General features: G+C 52.9%; 1 protein-coding gene across 4 annotated transcripts; it reads left to right on the top strand.

The window, feature by feature from the left end:
• The first annotated feature begins 4638 nt into the window (after nucleotides 1-4638).
• Nucleotides 4639-13812, top strand: SNCB (synuclein beta). 4 transcript variants are annotated; one of them, XM_029218002.1, is made up of 6 exons: nucleotides 4639-4899; nucleotides 5533-5662; nucleotides 8496-8537; nucleotides 8748-8866; nucleotides 12728-12817; nucleotides 13167-13812. In XM_029218002.1, exons 2-6 carry the CDS (start codon nucleotides 5542-5544, stop codon nucleotides 13197-13199), a joined length of 405 nt encoding a protein of 134 aa, XP_029073835.1. In that variant the 5' UTR covers nucleotides 4639-4899; nucleotides 5533-5541; the 3' UTR covers nucleotides 13200-13812. The 4 variants fall into 4 exon arrangements, with proteins under 4 accessions (XP_029073835.1, XP_029073836.1, XP_029073837.1 ...); XM_029218003.1 differs by lacking the exon at nucleotides 4639-4899 and adding an exon at nucleotides 5267-5391; XM_029218004.1 differs by lacking the exons at nucleotides 4639-4899; nucleotides 8496-8537 and adding an exon at nucleotides 5267-5391.

The following is a 13812-nucleotide window of genomic DNA, read 5'->3' as shown; positions in this document are numbered from 1 at the left end:
AAGGTGGAATCCAGGTACTAAGAATGGTAGAACAGGAAGGTAGGATTCTGGGTCCCTGAGGACTGTGAAGTTATCACACCAACTATGGACTGCCTACTGCAGTAGCACAACTTCTTTAAGTGAAAGGATAAACACCTGCTTTGCCTAAACTTCTGATTAGCAGCCAAATGAACTTCCCACCTGATTCAGATTTCAACCTGTTTTCTGTTCCCTCTACACTCTGGACTTTTCCACCTGCTGGATCATCTGCTGGGAAAGCTCACCACCACTTGTAAGGTCTTTCTCATCTTTCAAAACCCAGCTTGAGTGTCACTTTCTTCTGGAGGCTTTCCCTAGGTACCTCTTCCCTCATGGACTCCCAGCACCTCCTATTGCTGCTGTTAAACTCCCCCACAGACTGCTTGCTGACCATCAGAGGATTCTTTACTACTCATTGCTTTGGCTTCCCTCTCTCTCCAGTTTCTCCTCCTCTCTGTGCTGCTCCTTCTCAGGCTTTCCCTGGGCTCTGGAACTCAGGAAGTTTGCAGTAAATCAGGATTCTGTTCTGGCCCCTCCATTCTTTTCACTCTACCTGTTCCCCTGGGCAATTGCATCCTCCAGCCACCACCTCTATGCAAATGACTACAAATCCAATGGTGTACTGGGCTGGCTTGGACCAGCTCCTGAGAACAAAGTTTCAGGAATTTTGTGAGCCAGGTGTTAAGGCCATTATTAAAAATTAAGTTATATAAATTTCTGATTATATAAATATGTTCAAAACAAAGATAATAAACACTCAAAACATAAATTCCTAGTTATTTTACTATTATCTATGCTTTCAAGGTTATTTTTTACCTGAATGGTGGAAATGCTCAGAGACATCACAGTGACAGCTTGAAATCAACCACAGCAGGAGAATTTACACCATGGGTATGGGCAAACTCTACAAATCAAGGTGCTTCCCTGCTTGGAAAGCCATGTATTAAAGATTTCCCACTATACCATGGCCCAAGTCGATACCTGAAGCCAGCCTGGAGTGACTTCCTGAGCTCCGGGCTCAGATATCCAACTCTCAGCTGGACTCCTCGTCCTGCACATTCGGTGTGCCCCAGACAAACTTACCATCACCCCCCAAAGCTGCCCCACCTCCTCAATGCCTATTTCATTTTGCAGCAGCATCACTCACCCCATTGTCCAAGCCAGAAACCTGGCGATCTTCCTGAACTCGTCTCACTCCCTCCTCCCCAACATCTAATAAGTTGTGTCCTCAGTGATGCTCATGTCTCCCCTCCAGTCCTGTACCAGCCTCACCGAGGCTTCCCTGGTTCAGGCTTCATCATTCCTCCAGTGGATTCTGACCCAGCCTCCTCACTGCTCTTGCTGATTCTAGCAGTGTCCCCCTCCAACCCACCTCCATTTGGGCCCCATAAAATGCAAGTCTCATTTAGGTCTCTTTTGTACTTAAAATCCTTCAGTGACTTCCCAATTCCTAAAATAAGGAGTACAGACACCCTTCGTATGGTCTTCTTTCTCTCTTCCTCCCCTCTCCTCCCTACTGCTTGGTCCTTCCTCATCTGACATTCAGGGGATCTTAGTCAAGAGTCATAAACATCACTTCTGGCTTATTTAAACAGAGAAGGAGTTTATTATCCATTAGTGGGCAGCTCAGAAACTCTCCTGGAAAGCCAGAGTCCCCTTGGAGACCGTGCAGCCTGGAATGATGGCCAAATCACATTGTCAGGCAGTCCCAGGAAGACTCCCCAGATGCTACAGCTGAGTACAGACAGTACAGCTTGCCCTATTGGTGACTGATGCTTCCAAAAGCAGTGCTGCCCCTGGTCCCTGGCAGGAACTGCCACCACCATCACCACCACCTGTCTTCACCAAAGCAGACTCTCCTCCTTCCCTGCTTCTTCCTGGCACTAGGTTCAGGTTCCAAGTCTGGGGCTGAGGTCACATGTCCTGGCAGCAAGGAAAGCTGGGAAAGCATCGTCAGCTCCTGGAGTGGGGAGATGTGCTCTGTCTCATAAGGTGCGGGATCCCCCAGACATAGGAAGGAGACAGTTTCAATGATGAGAGGCCACGCTGTTCCCCATGCCAGCTTTTAAAATTACACAAGTAAAATACTATTCAAGGTAAAGTAATCAAACAGCACAAGAAGGAAGGTAATGAAATGTACAAGCTTCTCTCCCTGAGTTCTCTCAATCCCATTTGCCAGGGGCAACTACTGTTAACAGTGTTTTGGAAGTCCTTGCAGGTGTGTTCTTTGTATATCCAGATGTCTATATTTATATATAAGGTGTCTATATATAACTGTGTGAGTGTATGTATTTTCCTTGTATCAAAATTGACTAGCTCCACAAGAAAAGGGAACCCTCCTACACTGTCAGTGGGAATGTAAACTGGTGCAGCCACTATGGAAAACAGTATGGATCTTCTTCAAAAAACTAACAATAGAGTTGCCATATGATCCAGCAATTCCATTCCTAGGCATATAGTGGGAGAAAACTATAATTCGAAAATATACATGCACCCCAATGTTCATAGCAGCACTATTTACAATATCCAAGACATGGAAACAACCTAAATGTCCATTGACAGATGAATGGACAAAGAAGATGTAGTACATGTATACAGTGGAATATTACTCAGCCATAAAAAAGAACAAAATAGTGCTGTTTGCAGCAACATGGATGGACCAGGAGATTATCATGCGAAGTAAAGTCAGAAAGAGAAAGACAAATACCATATGATATCACTCACGTGTGGAATCGAAAATATAACACAAATGAACTTATCTATGAAAAAGAAACAGACTCACAGACATAGAGAACAGACTTGTGGTTGCCAAGGGGGCAGGGGGTGAGGGAGGGATGGATTGGGAGTTTGGGGTTAGCAGATGCAAACTATTATATATAGAATGGATAAACAACAAGGTCCTACTGTATAGCACAGGGAACTATATTCAATATCCTGTGATAAACCATAATGAAAAAGAATATGAAGAAGAATGTGTGTATATATATATATATATATATATATATATATATATATGTATAAGTGAATCACTTTGCTGTGCAATGGAAATTAACACATTGTAAATCAACTATACTTCAATAAAATAATTTTTTTTAATTGCCTAGCTCCACACATTACAGTTTGGCACCTTGCCTCTCTCACCTCACACCATGTCTTGTCACACTCCCATATCAGTACATATGGGTCTAGCCCATCCTTTCTAATGGCAGTACAGAGTCACACTGGGTGGATGAATCACAATTAACTAGCCAGTCCTCTACAGAGGGACATTTAGATTATTTTCAGTTTTTTGCTACAATAAACCAGGCTGCAGTGAACATCCTTGCACAAATGTCTTTGTGTGCCTGTATGAGTAGAGATCCAAGGGATGAATTCCTGGAAGAGGAACTGTTGGCTCCAAAGGAGCATGCATTTATGTCTTTGGTAAATGTTTCCAAATCACCTTCCAAAAAGCATGTAACAATTTGCAGCTCTACCAGCAATCTGGGAACATTTTTTTTTCCAGGCCCTGTGTAGTCTGGTTCCTGACTGCCCTCTCACACACCCTGCATTTCCAACCACAGTGCCTTTGCCCATGCTATGTCCACAGCCTAATATTCCCTTCCTCCCTTGTCTGCCAGATGAAATCACACAAGGCCCAGCTCTGATGTCACCTCCTCTGTACAGCCTTCTATGACTCCCTTGAGCTGTCAGAGTCCCCTTCCTCTGGGATCCCACAGCTTTTTGGTCATAATTCTGTCATATACCAACTAAGGACCTATGTGTGCCTGGCACTCTATGGCCATTTTGACAATCCAGACCATAACCACACTAAAAAGGATCATGTCCACCTCCTTCTCCCTCCCTCCTGGTTCTTCAGTCTTTTATCTGTTCCCAAGCACAGTCCTGCCTCAGGGCCTTTGCACTTGCAGTTCCCTCTCTATGGATCTTGCTCTCAAGCATCCCGGCCTTGGCGCCTCTCTGGGGTCTCTGCTCCCATTCACCTTCTCACAAAGGCCTCCCCTGACCAGTTGGTCTCAAGTGCCCCTCCTCTAGTAACTCTGGTTCATCTCCATTTCATCATCTTCATGACACTTCTCAGAAGCTGAAATAACCTTGTTTGGTTTAAGTGTTGACGTTTATTTTCTGTCCTGTGACCCATCTCTGCACACACAGAAACTCACCACTGTAAACTTCGAAGAGCAAGGGACCTTGTTTTCCTTTTCCCCTGTCTCCAGCCTCAAACCTGCCTGGCACCTAAGCGCTCAATAATCGTTCGTTGAATGAACCATCCGTATTTTACAGAAGAGGAAATTGACATTCAGAAAGGAGAGCTGAGTAGCCCAAGGTCCCACAGTTAATAAAACCACAGCTGAGATCCAAACAGGTCTGAACTCTAAAACCAACTGTACGTCCCTACTCAGCACGCCGCATTTTCTCCCTCACCAGACTAGACTCTTGGGAACAGGACTTGAGTCTGACGACGCTCCGGGTTCCCCAGCGGCGTGTCTCGGGCCCGCCCCGTGAGGCTAGCGGGCTCCGCGGAGATGTCACCCTCCCCGCCCCCCGTCAGTCAGGCCGAGGGGTGGCGCGGCCGCCAGTGGGGGCGCTGAGCTCAGAGCTGCCGCAGCGCCCCAGCCAGAGCAGAAGCGCGCGAGCGAGCAGGGCGCTAGGAGCGAGCGGTGGCTGGCGACGCACCCAAGGCCAGGGCACTACTGCGCCCCGGCTCAGGGCTCACGCCCCGCCTGCTGCAGACCAAACTGAGCGCCTGGCCACGGCCCGATACCCCATCGGCCCCGAGCCCACCCCAGCCCATCCTAGCCGAGCCCCTGCATCCGCCTGCCGCTGCTGCAGCCGCAGCCGCAGCCGCAGCTCCATCCCCAGCCCGGAACCCGCATCCAGGTGAGGCGGCCGCGCTCCGGGCACCCGGGCTGAGGAAAGGGCTGGGAATGGAGAGGGAACTGGATGGGATGGGGAAGGGGCTGGAGAACGGAAAGAGGACGCCGGTGGGTGCCTGTCAGTGTGCGCCCCGGGGTATGTGTCTCTGTTGCTCGGTGTCTGCCACTGCCTGGGTGGCCGTGTGGACGTGCGTCCGCGGCCGTGTGCCCCCTGTGTGTCAGAGTGTCCGTGCGCTTTTGAACGCCTGCATGTCCTGTGTGTGCACGTGAGCGTGTCCATGGAGTATGTTTGTGTGCATGGCCGTGTGACTTTGTCGTGTGTGTACAGACAGGCCCCGGGGCTTCGCGCCTTGCCCAGCGCCTTGCCCAGCACTCCGGTTCCGCGGGGCTGCAGGTTGCAGGGCCCCGGATAACCGAGGCGGTGGCCTCTCCTGCGTCCCCGGTTTCAAGGACGCTAGGACTCGCTGCGGCCCTGTGGCCTAGCGCTGGGGAGGGGGTAAGGCGGGAGGGAGTTCCGGGCCCGGAAGGGCGCCTTCGGTCTCTGGAGGGAGGGGAGGGGACACCAGCGTCCCTCCGGAAGGGCTGGGATGAGAATGCGGGGCCAGCACATCCGTGCCCGTGTGTTCGCCCTCCTCAGGCCGCCAGGATGGACGTGTTCATGAAGGGCCTGTCCATGGCCAAGGAGGGCGTCGTGGCCGCCGCGGAGAAAACCAAGCAGGGGGTCACCGAGGCCGCGGAGAAGACCAAGGAGGGTGTCCTCTACGTTGGTGGGCGAGGGGCGGGGCTTCCGGGGTGCAGGGGTTTGGTGTCCTCCGAGGGAGTGGAGCCGAGGTCCTTAGAAGGAGGGAGTGGGGGGTCTGGGCAGGAGAATATGAGTCAGCAGATGGGGCCGGGTCAGCAGGGGTCACTGAAGGCATAGCCAGTGATGGAACCTGGGCCAGTGATGAGACTGACTGGAGGGGGAATGGGGGAAAGATTGGTGAGGGTGGGGTTCAGCTGAAAGTCCAGGGACCAATGCGGGGATCAAAGGAGACAGCCTTCTTTTCCTTATTCTTCCCATTATTAATAGTTACCTGGTGCTGAGCCCTTACTCTCTGCCAAGTACCCTGTGAAATACATCCATAACATCTATTACCTCATTTAATGCTCCCTGCCCATCCACAGACCAGGGAAACTGGGGCTTCCCAGAGGTTTAACTATCTTGGTCAAGGTCACAGCTGATAAAACGCGAAGCTGGAGTTTGAGCCAAGCTTTATGGACTCCAAAATGCCCCCTCCCCTTGCTGTGCTCCCCCCAGTATTGTTGGGGCTCCCTCCCAGCCCTCCTCTCCAGCTACTTCCACCTCTGAATCGCTCTCTGGGTCTCCCTCCTCCCAGCAGTTCCACCACTGGCATCTCTCCTCTGGGTGCACCCTCCTTGCAGCTGACAGCTGTCATCAGGAGAAAGTCCAAGTGGTTAAAATGTCTCACCCTAAGTGGGAAAAAAGAGGGAGCCTGCAGGATCATTTGCATAAAGTGAGGCAAGACGCTGATTGAATTCTGTCTGCTGATTCAGGGCTTAACTTGTGCGGCCCGTAGAATTATCTCCTATTTAGGCTGTAGAGGGCTGGTTAACTTGCCCAGGGTTTTGGCAGACTTGGAGTTGTGATAATTCGAAAAATACTTATTGACCACCTACTATGTGCTGGTAGGTGCCGGCTCTCCTGATAGTGATGCCAAGTATTCCAGTAGTGGGATTTGACATCCAGTGGCTGGGGTGGGGGCCACCTTGGTAAGGTAAACAAAGAGGGTAACATCTGAGCTGAGCCCGAAGAATAAGGAGGTTGGGAAGGGGGTGCAGAAAAGCAGGTGCAAAGGCCCTGGAATGGGCTGAAGGATACTGGATTCGAGAGCAGAGGGCAGAAAGCAGTGGTAGGAAATGAGATCAGAAAGGTGGGCAAGAGCCAGTTCATGAGTGGCCCCTGCAGGCCCGGGCAAAGCATTATTATAATTGCCATGATAGACTGTAAGCCAGGGACCAACAGGATCTGACTTCAGAATGGAAAGTCCCTCAGGCCTCTGGGGACAGAACAAATTGCAGGGAGGCCCGCTGGGTGGTAACATAGTTGCCAGATGAGGGTGGTTGGAGCTAGGGCAGAGGTGATGGAGACTGGGAGAAGGCTTGAGCTCACACCTGCTGGACCCCAGCTCTGGCCTCCCTCTTCCCTCCTCCCTTCTCCCTCAGCCCTTTCACTCCTGTGGACCCCTGGCACCCCTGACACTGTGTCCTTGCTAACAGACTCGGCCCCTCCCTTTCCCCTTAGATGGGCACCTCCTACTCCTCCCCCTGACCAGGAACTCCTGATGGCCCCCAGTTCTTACTCATCAAAGCCTCAGCTCCCTGTAGCCTAGCATTCAATGTGCTTCGTGGCCCTGCCTCAGTTTCCATTGCTTTGAGCACACAGAACCCGTCGATGTGCTCCGCTCAGGCCCTGAAAACACACCTCTCTATGCCTTGCCCACATGGTTCCCTGTGCCTGGAACACCCTCCTCAGCCTGCTTTCTGCTTTCTGCATATCCCATATCCCTGCAAATCCCCATTTGTCAAGACCCAGGCAGTGCCCCCTCCCCCATCATGCACCCCCTGGAGGCTGGAAGTCCTCTCCCCACTGCTTGAGGTCCAGGGCACCAATTCTGCTCTTCTCTTTCCTCCATCTGACAGTGAGCCATTGGCCTGGAACCTGAATCAGAGCAGGTGCCAACAAGCATTTGTGGGAGGAATAAATGGATGTGCATGCACAACCCCTGATCCCTGCGAGTCTCTGGGTCTAACTGGACTTAGCCCTGAGAATCCTGTCTTCTTGCACCCTCCTCCTGCCAGCCTCAGCTGGCCCAGACACCCGTTTCTGGCTCTGTCAGTTGTTGTCTGGGTTGCCAAATCCTCAGGATGGGAGACAGCCCACTCCCCTGAGGGCATCCACCCCCCACCACCTCAGGTTAGGATCTCTTGCCTTACCCAGTTGCTACCCTCCTGGAAAGACCCAGCCAATGCCATGGGTGTCAGTTACCATCTTCAAGTCACCCTTATACACCCATTCTGCATCTAAGACTCTCCCAACTTTGGCCAGAAGGAGGGATTTGCACTCTAGTTAGAAGAGGGTCTTTAGAAGAAATGGAGCGAGGAATGTTGGGATGTGAGTGTCCTCGGGTAGGATGTGGGGAGTTATGCATCAGGGGCACCAGGGGCACCTTTCCAAATACAGAGCCTTTTTTCCCCGCCCCCAGTTCCTTCCACCCCCATCTGCTCCCATCCTGGGCAGAGGATTAAATGAACCGGCGCAGGTAGAGTGCTTTCCCAGGGCTGGCACTCAGGCAACATCCACCAGAGGTGTGGGTATCATACCAGGTGGGGGTGATAGGGGACAGAGAGTGGGGAGAACTGGAAGTCCTGATGATATAGGCATGGGGGGCACTTGTGGGATTTGGGAGCCCAAGGAGGCAGTGAAGGGCCAGGATGCCCACTGCTGACTGGGTCCCTCTGCCCATTCTGTAACCGCTGTGCTTGCTGGAGTCTGTTCCCTTGGCTCAGAGCCCTTATGTGTGCTCATTTTTGTCCCCATAGGAAGCAAGACCCGAGAAGGGGTTGTACAAGGAGTGGCCTCAGGTACCGGCCCAGCCCTGCTCAGCCCTGTGTCCTCACCCTGGCCTGGGATCTGGCTGGCCCCCAGAGACTGCGGGGGAGGGGTGGTGGAAGAGGGCACCCCTAAGGCTTCCTGGGGGTGTGCTCCATGGGAAGGCAGGCCCTGGGACACTATGGAGGAGGGTGGCATCTATGCCTGCTTCACCCTGGCCCCCAACCCCCTCCCTGACGCAGTGGCTGAGAAAACCAAGGAGCAGGCATCTCATCTGGGAGGAGCTGTGTTCTCTGGGGCTGGGAATATCGCAGCAGCCACAGGCCTGGTGAAGAAGGAGGAATTTCCCACCGATCTGAAGGTGAGCTATCCTTCCAACACACACACAACACACACATACACACACACACACACGTGCCAGGCACACCCATAAACCTGCCACCAGGCTCCCTGCTCCCCCAGCCAGCCTGGGGCACAAGCCACCTTGCCTCATGTTCTGCAGGGCCCTGCTAGACGCAGCTCAGAATGAGTCTGCATGAAGCTGTGTACGGGCATGGCACTCCCCGTGACTATGACCTAGATCTGGCTGGATACATGTATCCTGATTGTGAGAGTCATCTGGACCGCTTTTGGCCTCATCCACATATGTCGCTGATTGTTCACTCATGTCTTTTCAGTCAACAAGTATTCATGCTAGAGAGGGATTGTTCTAGGGGTTACGACAGAATAGGTTCCTACATTCATGGAGCTGACACGCTAGTGGGAGAAGATACAGTAAAAAGCTAACCAGTAAGCAAGATGGTTTCAGACAGGGGTATGTGCTATGAAGAAAAGACAACAAGAGTGAGGGGATAGACAGTCAAGGGGTGAGGGGGCTACTTTAAGCTGGGAAGGCTTCTCTGAGGAGGTGACCTTAGAGCTGACACCCAAGGGATGAGGCAAGCCATGTGGAAAGTATATTTCAGGCAGTAGGAAGAACACGTGCAAAGGCCCTGAGGCAGGCATGAGCAGAAGTGGGCCATGGGGAGGGGTGAACTGTGTGTCACACATTTGTGCAGACATGTTACCCCAGGCAAGTGGTGGCAGCTACCCACGTGTGCAGGAAGTCAGATACCTCATTAGGACACGCTGTAGGGTGAGAGCTGTGAGCTCTGGAGCCCCACAGAGCTGGATCTGAATCCTAACTCCACTACTTCCTGTGTGACCCTGAGCAGGTCCCATCATGTCTCTGAGCCTGATTCTTTGCCTCTAAGACGGGAGATGAGCACAAGAGGACTTTTAGGTAGATTAGAGATAATGTAGCTCAGAGGTTCTCAAAAACTTAAGTGTGCATTAGATCACCAGGAGGCCAGGTTAAAATACAGACTGTTGGTCCCATCCCTAGAATTTCTGATTCAGCAGGTCTGTGGGGCTCGAGAATTTGCATGTTTAACAAGTACCTGGGTGATATTGATGCTGCAGGTCCAGGGATCACACTTTGAGAACTACTGATGTAAAAACCCTGGATGGCATAGTGAGTGCTCGGTAAGAGATGATGGCCCCACGATCACATGGTCAGCCTGTGTGCACCCCCAAGGTCTTGTGTCACCATAGGTGTGCTAGGACAGTGCACTCTGTGGGTCTATATGATGTCTGTAGAGACACGCCTCCCATGGGGTGCTCTGTGTTGTCCACGTGTAAGCGCAGACTCCCCCTCAGTGGGGGTGGGGCTTTCTTCAGCGTGATCAGGAGATCAGTGTGCATTCAGCATGAGGGTATCCATGCTGAGGAGATCCCACAGCACCCTCCACTCCAGACATTTTGCACAGTTGGTTCCTTCCCCTGTCTGAAAGCTGGGACTTGACTCAGAAGTTCTGGTTCAAGTCCTGTCTCTGCATTTTATCAGCTGTGTGACTTCCCATTTCTTATCCTTATGTTTCCAGTGATTGCTCCCATTCACTGATCTCTTGTGTGGGTAGGCACTGTTCTAGATATTGTACATGGAGCCTCTCATTGAATCTTCACAACATCCCTGTAAAGAAGGCATCACAATTAGCCCATTTTACAGATGAAGGAACTGAGGCTCAGAGAGGTAAAATGACTTGCCCAAGATCACAAATCCTGACTGCCCCCCTGAGAAGGTGGTTGGGAGGATAAGCTCAGGTTCATGTCACTGTAGTCCCTTGGTGCCAACATGGGGCCAGGCCCAGCGCTGAGAGCTGGGATGCGGAGAAGGCAGGTCTGGGCCTGAGCTCTCAGCTCAAGGCTTGGTGGGGGCCTTGCACAGAACCATTTCTCTCAGGCTGCCTTCCTCTTACCAGCACTTGTTGACACTTCAAGCCTCCTCTCTTAAGGGAGCTCAAGATCATAGACTTACAATCCAAAGCCAGGCCTTTGGGGCCACTGGCCCATGGAGAACCCATGCAAGCTGGGGGCGCAAGTTTCTGTCTCTACCTCCCAGTTTGCTCACATACGTTATCATAGAAGCCTCCCCATATGCATACAAAGCAGAGACACCATCCCATTTCCCACCCGAGGCAGCTGAGATCAGAGGTAAAACGACTTACCTAATGCCAAAGAGGTAGTGAATGGCCAGGCTAGGATGGTTTTTAAGTGAACTTTTTATTGAAGTACAGCATTCATGCAGAAAGCACGCAGCTCCATGAAATTTTCACAAATTCAACTCTCCCCAAGTAACCAGCACCCAGATCAAGACACAGAACATCAGCCCCTTGGAAGCCTCCCTTACACCTCCTCCCAGTCCCTACTCCCGGGGCCAAGACTAGGGTGAGAGAAGTGAGGTATCTGGGGCACAAAATTTAAGGGAGGATGCTTATTCCAGGGTCTCCTTTGCACCCCAGGCACCTGACTCTCCTCACCTTTGTCCTGGCCCTGTCTCCCCCCGCACAGCTAATTGCTTCCTGACTTCTATCACCACAAATAAGTTGGGTGTTTTTCAGCTTCACAGAAATGTTATCCTAGAGCACATGCTCTTCTGTACCTGGCTTCTTTCATTCATCAGTAAGCGTGAGAGTCAACCATGCTGTGGTGTGCACTGTGGTTCCCCATCCTTGAGGTGAAGTAACCACTGTGTGATAGGATGACAGAGCACACATCCATTCTACTGTTGTTGGACATTTGTTTCCCAATAATGTGCAGAGCTGGGATTCTTAATAGTCTGTTTCTTTCCTGGGTTCTGGTCATAGCTGGGTGACTTTGGGCAAACTAACATTTCCCCCCTCCTGGACCTTGATGGACCCACCTGTAACTGGGGAAAGTGAGCCAGGCCAGGAGCGTAACCTCATGTGCCCACAGGGCCCATGACAGGTAATGTGAAGGAGCTGAAGCTACCTGGATGGAGCCGGAGCAACTAGAGTGTAGAGGTGCCAGCCCTCCAGGGTCCCAAGATTCTCACCTCTGTCCAGTAGGGAGGGACAGTGGTTACATGTGGAAGTGGGGGAGGTGGGGTGCCCCTTGCCTACAGGTTCCCCCACACGTGGCCTTGTGCAGCCGTGCCTGGACCTCAGGTTACTGAGTGCCCACGTGTGCAGTCAGCTCAGTCCCATGTTTGTGCACATACATGTGCTCACCCACAGGGGACTGGCCATGTGTCTGGCAGCCCCCTATTTGCGTGCCTGCTGGTCTGCACTGGTCTGGACAGCAGATGCAGTGGGGAGGGGAGAGTCTTAGCTCACACATCCAAGCAACACCATGAGCTGTCGCTTCCAGCTTATCTTAAAATAGCAACAGCTGAAGAAACCAGGCCACACAGGGCCCTGGGGGAGGGATGGGTGGAAAGTGGCAGGGGAATGGCTCAGAGCTCCTGCTCAGCCCTGTCCCTGAGCCTCCATCTCCCTCCAGGGTTATCTCTGGGGACCTGATACGCACCCCCTCACAGAGCTGACACAAAGAGGGTAGGGGTAAATGGGTGACTGAGTGTGCCATCTATCTCCCCATCCCACCCAGTCCATATGATGGGAGCACAGGAGGCTGCCACGTGCTGGGGAGAGGGGTATGGAGAGCCCTCTCCCCCTCGCCACCCCCAGCTTCAAGCCATAATTGGAGGAATTTCACTCCTCCATCCCACTTCCAAGGCACTCCAAATAAACAATTTAATTAAAAATTCTGGTTGCATTGCCAACAAAGCCTAGCTTTCCCCCAATCAACCAAAAGCTTCCCAAGGTAGGAATTTGAGGGGCATCACCAGCTGGCCTCATGGGCACTGTCTCTTCTCTGCCTGCAGCCAGAGGAAGTGGCCCAGGAAGCTGCAGAGGAGCCGCTGATTGAGCCCCTGATGGAGCCAGAAGGGGAGAGTTATGAGGAACCGCCCCAGGTGAGGGGTGTCAAGGCTGGGTGGGGCTTTGGGCATCCCCAGCTGGGGTGGGAGGTTCCTGGCAGGATAAAGTTAGGCCTGGGAGCTTCAAGCCCCCCTTTTCTAGAACCCAGACACCAGAGGTGGCAGCAGGGAGGGAGGACAGATGGGGCCTAGCACTGGGCGCCAGGCACCCCTGCCCAGAACATCCCAGATGTCCCCAACTTCCAGGTTTCTCTTCTGCCCAGGGAGAGGGACATGCACTATTCCTCCTTGAGGGGTAGGGGTCTCTGGGCCGGGCCTGGCCACTTGGTCTCCAACCCCTTCCTCTTTTGCTCTTCTCCACTCCACCCCCATCCCTCTGATGCAGGAGGAGTATCGGGAGTATGAGCCAGAGGCGTAAGGGCCCAGGACGGCCCCCCACCAGCAGCACAATCCCTTCCCTGTCCCGTGCCCCGCCCCCCAGAGCCAGGGTTGTCCTTCTACCCCTTCCCCTTAAAACACGAGAACACGAGATCTTCCTTCGCTCCGAGGCGCCCCCTCGGAGCCTGTGTTAGAGTCTGTCTGTCTCACCTGCTCGCTACCAACCCTGGGGCGTGGACAGGGCCGGGGCTGCGGCCACGGCTGGTAGCCTCGCCCCACCTATGTTGCCCCCTCCCCACCCCATCCCATCCCATCCAGTGTCTGCGCGGATGTAGCATGTTCGATGTGTTTTTAAACGAGTCGGAAAGCAGCGGCTCCCCTCCACCCCCGACAGAGGCTCTCTGAGGGGCCCCGGGCAGTCCCAGAACCCCCCCACACCCGCATTCCCACATCGACCCCAAGAACCTTTTTTTTTTAACCAAAACCAGGAGCCAGGCTGTGCCATGCCCCTCCCCCAGCCGGCCCGGTCCGAGCGCGGGCGTCGTGTGTCGTGATTGTGGCATGGAGAGTCCCCCACCCCCGTGTGAGCGTGTCCCGGGCGGGCGGGCCCGGCCGCCCCCCGGGTGTCCATGAATAAAGCCAATCTGTCTGTA

This window comes from Monodon monoceros, unplaced genomic scaffold, assembly GCF_005190385.1.
Source record: "Monodon monoceros isolate NGI ecotype Baffin Bay Population unplaced genomic scaffold, NGI_Narwhal_1 Super_Scaffold_12, whole genome shotgun sequence".
Lineage (NCBI taxonomy): Eukaryota > Metazoa > Chordata > Mammalia > Artiodactyla > Monodontidae > Monodon > Monodon monoceros.
This window is presented reverse-complemented; position numbering and strand designations above follow the sequence as displayed.

What these genes read in the sequence shown, in the direction of transcription:
- SNCB (XM_029218002.1), top strand. Translation starts at nt 5,542, where the DNA reads ATGGACGTGTTCATGAAGGGCCTGTCCATGGCCAAGGAGGGCGTCGTG. An exon ending in TGTACAAGGAGTGGCCTCAG is followed by an intron (nt 8,538 to 8,747) that starts GTACCGGCCCAG and finishes TCCCTGACGCAG; the next exon opens with TGGCTGAGAAAACCAAGGAG. An exon ending in GTTATGAGGAACCGCCCCAG is followed by an intron (nt 12,818 to 13,166) that starts GTGAGGGGTGTC and finishes CCTCTGATGCAG; the next exon opens with GAGGAGTATCGGGAGTATGA.